The 4,735-nt window shown below is 49.1% G+C and overlaps 1 protein-coding gene across 1 annotated transcript; it reads left to right on the top strand.

Annotated features, from left to right (window-relative positions):
* The first annotated feature begins 3,192 nt into the window (after nt 1–3,192).
* LOC107265449 (cleavage and polyadenylation specificity factor subunit 6-like) lies at nt 3,193–4,735 on the top strand. Its single transcript, XM_015734955.1, has 2 exons — nt 3,193–3,814; nt 4,620–4,735. The coding sequence occupies exons 1-2, from the start codon at nt 3,193–3,195 to the stop codon at nt 4,733–4,735; spliced, it is 738 nt and encodes a 245-aa protein (XP_015590441.1).

Genomic DNA, 4,735 nt, shown 5'->3' with positions numbered 1-4,735 from the left:
CTACCTCGGTCCTTGCGCCTACCCCCGTATCCGAAACTACTGATTCTGCCGCTCCAAATACGAACTTGTGCATTCCGATATCAATTGCCGAAACCTGCGATCCCATCTGCAGCACACGCTCGGAAGACCGTTTATATTTAACCGTCAGAATTAAGGACCAACCAATTTTAGCTCTCGTCGATTCCGGTTCCTCGCGTACCTATTTAGGTCCGGAAGGCATCTCGCTAATTAAAAAGTTTGACTGCTCGATCCAAGATACTCCCGCGAGTATCGTAGTTTATGCTGATGGCTCACGAGGCAAAGCCGACGGTGAAACCGAACTGCCTATAACTATTCGCGACCGGACTAAAATTGCAAGAGTACGCTTACTTCCGAAACTGAACGTTCCGTGTTTATTGGGGTTAGATTTCATTAAACAGTTTGGCATAGTAATTGATTTCGCGAATTGTCGTTGGTGCTTCCGTGATCGTTCCGCTACCGTTCCTGAAGACCCCTGGACTAATATTTCCTACCCTTTTGAAAACTTTTCCGAAACTAACCATCCTACTTCCGTCATTACCGCAGAGCTGTACTCTGGAATTACCTCTCTTTCTCCCGTCGAGTCAACACGTTTAAAACAATTTCTAACCAATCATTTGCCGCCTCCTCTAGACAAACCTGAACTTACTATCGATTTGAGCCAAGCCTATTTTCAAATACCGTTGGAGAAAAACAGTAAAGAAATAACCGCGTTTACCGTTCCCGGGAAAGGACTGTTCCAATTCAAACGCATGCCATATGGGTTGACAAATGCGCCCGCCACATTCCAGCGCCTGGTCGATCGACTAATAGGGCCCGAGATGGAGCCGCACGTCTTCTCATACTTGAACGATATTATCGTAGTTACGAAAACGTTTGAAGACCATCTCATCTGGTTAAAGAAAGTCTTAGAAATTATCTCGCGAGCAGGCTTGACTATAAACCCCGAGAAATGCGACTTTTGTCGTTCGCTGGTCAAATATCTCGGCTTTATGGTCAATGAGAACAGTCTGCAAGTTGATCTGGAGAAAATCCCGCCTATACTCGAGTACCCCGCATCACAGAACCTAAAGCAATTACGTAAGCTCTTAGGGATGGCGTCTTGGTACCGTAGGTTCCTTCCGGAATTCGCCTCAGTTGCTGCGCCCCTAAACCTTCTATTGAAAAAAGGGAAAGAGTGGGAATGGGGGGAAAATCAAGAGAGGGCCTTAGAATGGATAAAATCCGCCTTGACTTCCGCGCCGACACTTGCTTGATTTTTCGCTCCCATTCACGTTACAAACGGATGCTAGTGAAATAGGGCTAGGAGTAGTGTTAACGCAACAACAGAACGATACCGAACATGTAATTGCATACGCGAGTCGTACTCTTACCCCCGCGGAACATAAATATTCAGCGACCGAAAAAGAATATCTCGCTGTCATATGGGGGATTAAGAAATTTAGATGTTATCTGGAAGGATATTCGTTTACCGTTATTACTGACCATATTAGCCTCCGGTGGTTACATAATTTAGAGAATCCCGTAGGGCGCTTAGCTCGATGGGCATTAGAACTACTTGAATACAATTATACGATCGTTCATAGAAAAGGCGCGCTTCACCACGTTCCCGACGCGCTTTCGCGAATGTTCGAGACGCCGATAGCTGCTACCGAAGAAAAGGACGTAAACCTGTCCAATGACGAATGGTATGATCGTCGGATAAAGCTAGTTCGCGAATTTCCGTCTCGATTTCCGAATTGGACACTAGAAGATGATCGTTTGTATTATCATCGTCCCGCTTCCGTTTACGATAAACTCTTCGAAGATTTGAATGCTTGGAAGTTAGTTTTGCCGCTCCCTTTGAGAACGCGTGCCATTGCGGAAACCCACGAAAAGACTCAAGGTGGACATCTTGGCATTGAAAAGACCTATTCCCGCTTAGGTAGAACTTATTATTGGCACACCATGCATTCCGATGTCGTTAAATATGTTAGGTCGTGCGATCGCTGTCAACGCTGTAAACCGGATCAAATGGCACCCGCCGGTCGTATGGGTCGACGCGTTGTGGAAACCCCTTGGACTGTCGTAGCTGCTGATATCATGGGTCCCTTTCCGTCAAGCAAATCTGGTGCCGTATACTTATTAGTTTTCGAAGACCTTTTTACTAGATGGGTAGAGTGTCGGGCCTTAAGGAAAGCCAATGGACCGGCCATATGTACTGCTTTTGAGGAACTGATTTTAGCTCGATGGGGTACACCTGAAGTGTTGCTTACCGATAACGGTACCGAATTCGTAAACAAGACCGTGAAAGAACTTTCGGTAAAATACGGAATCACTCACAGCACGATACCTCCGTACCACGCTCAAGCTAATCCTGTAGAACGCGTCAACCGCGTATTAAAAACTATGATTGTCGCTTTCCTCGGACAGGATCACCGAGAATGGGATAAACATCTTCCCGATTTCTGCTTCGCGATTAATACGGCTATTCATTCCTCTACGGGATTTACTCCCGCTTTTCTGAACTATGGGCGGGAATTGCAAGCAACGAACACGTTGAGGAAAGAGCTTGAACCCCCGGTTAAACTCGACCCCCAGGACCCTAAGCAATGGGCTAATCGCCTCCAACGACTGGAGCTAATTCGCGACCTAGTGAGGAAGAATGTAGACTCCGCCCAAATCAAACAGGCTAAATATTACGATCGTCATCATCGTAGCACAAAATTCGAACTAGGCGATCAAGTTCTCAAGCGCCAGAATGTATTCTCGTCAGCCGCGCTAGGCGTATCCGCTAAACTAGCTCCGAAATTTTCTGGGCCTTTTACGATTTCGAAAATCTTATCCGCAGTTGTCTACGAATTGAGTGATGATAACGGTAAATCAATTGGAAAGAGTCACATCAAAAACCTCAAGCGATATAATCCCACCACCTGAATGTACTCACCATCATATGTCTATGCTTTCGCTTTCTTTGCCTTATATTAATCTCCTGCATGGCCTGCTTTCTTTTTTTTTAACTTTCCTAGATTGCCTTTTTGCCGCTCTCTTCAATTGTGCCGCTTTCTCTCTCTTATTGTGCCGTTTATCGTCTCCCGCCTCCCTTGCCTCTTCGTATCATTCCGCTCTCTTTATCCCTTTCCGTTCCGTCCTGCCCTTCCCTTCTCGGGAGTCGTCAGCTTCGAAAGACGCCGAATGGAGACTGTCGGCTGGATACGCCGTATGGCGGAGCAAGCCCGTGCTAAGGAGGCTCTATACCGGGGCATGGCTGCCCTCTTCGAGAGCAATCTGAGGGACCTAGACGACCCGGATCTCCAGGTTTCTACCCCGGAGCCCGCCGAAGGGGAGAGAGTACCCTCGCCGCCAGCCCCGCTGCGACGACTTAAACGGACTGCGGATGCCACCGTCGAGTCGGAGGGGTCCCCGAAGGTGACGTTGCCATCTATGCCACCGGGACCTTTCGACCCTGAGCCCCCGATGCTCTTCACGGAGGTGGAGGCCCAAGAACACCGGGCCCTTCAGCCTCCCAGTGGATCGGGGCCGTTACACTCCGACCGTCGCCAACCCAGAGGCCGGGGACGAGGACGCGTCCCACCGGTCGAGAGTCCGCCAGAACGAGCGGATCAGTGGACGCCGATTCCGACGGCCTCGCCACCCTTCCTCCAGCTCCCTCCGCCGGAAGCCTTTCGTTTCCGGGAACACTCCTCGAGAGTACCGGGGAGTCCTCCCATGCCTCCATATCGAGAGGCTGGTCCTCCACGGAACCCCCACATCCCTCCTCCCGATCCTATGGAGTGCGCTCGCGCTCCCGTTCGGGGTACGCGGCCCGGCAACCCTAGGGCCTGCTGGAACTGTTGGGTCCCAGATCACCGGTACCCTAGCTGCCCAAAGCCGCGGAACTGGTTCTGCTACGGCTGCCGGGCCTGGGGCCTCACCCTGAGGGATTGTACCAACTGTGGGTACCAGTATGCCCTGGGAGGCCGGAGACCGTCCCCCTACCCACAACCTACCCGCGGCAACGCCGCTTCTAAGTTGTGCCGTCGTGCACCTCCTTCCACTTTCGTCCGCTACCCTCCTTTCCTAGCGCCCAGTTCTTTTTTTTGTTTTGTTATTTTCACCTGTTTTGACTTTTTTTTCCGGTCGTAAACACCGACCTCCGTGCCTCCCCTCCTCGTACCCTTACCAAGGCCCAACTTTTAGTTCGTTTTCTTATTTTTTTGAACCCGTAAATACCGGTTTCACCAGATTCCCACTTTTCTTTTCGTCGGATCCCGTCTAACAAGTGCCCCGTTTCTTTAGTTAATCCTTCCTCTTCGTCTCTCGGGTTCCGTTTAGCGCTTTTGTTTTTTTTTTTGGTCAAAACTACCGACCACCTCTCATCCTAATCTCCTATCCAAGGCCCAGATTTTTGTTTGTTCTTAACTTTTGTTAAACATTTTCCGTAATCTCCTGAGTTTTTCGTTCTGAACCCAAGGTTCCTACCGACTTGTCTCTTCCGTCTTCATTGCCGTACCTAGATTTTTTTCTTCCCATCGAACAATTTTCTTTCGCCTTTCTGGCATACACTCTCACGTAATATCGAATCTCGACCAGAGTTTTTTTTTTGTTTGGGTGCCTATTAGTTCCGACTAGCACCAATGAGTATGATACCATTCGCCTACCTAAACTTGAAGTTCGTTTTGCCGCCATCACTTCTATTCTGTCTTTCTTAAATTTCGCAAGTCCCGTCTGGACTTAA

This window comes from Cephus cinctus, unplaced genomic scaffold (assembly GCF_000341935.2).
Source record: "Cephus cinctus unplaced genomic scaffold, Ccin1 Ccin1_scaffold0002, whole genome shotgun sequence".
In the NCBI taxonomy this organism is placed as follows: Eukaryota; Metazoa; Arthropoda; class Insecta; order Hymenoptera; family Cephidae; genus Cephus; species Cephus cinctus.
The sequence above is the reverse complement of the archived record's forward strand: the minus strand, read 5'-3'. Positions and strand labels throughout refer to the sequence as shown.

What these genes read in the sequence shown, in the direction of transcription:
- LOC107265449 (XM_015734955.1), top strand. Translation starts at nt 3,193, where the DNA reads ATGGAGACTGTCGGCTGGATACGCCGTATGGCGGAGCAAGCCCGTGCT. An exon ending in CGCTCGCGCTCCCGTTCGGG is followed by an intron (nt 3,815 to 4,619) that starts GTACGCGGCCCG and finishes GGTGCCTATTAG; the next exon opens with TTCCGACTAGCACCAATGAG.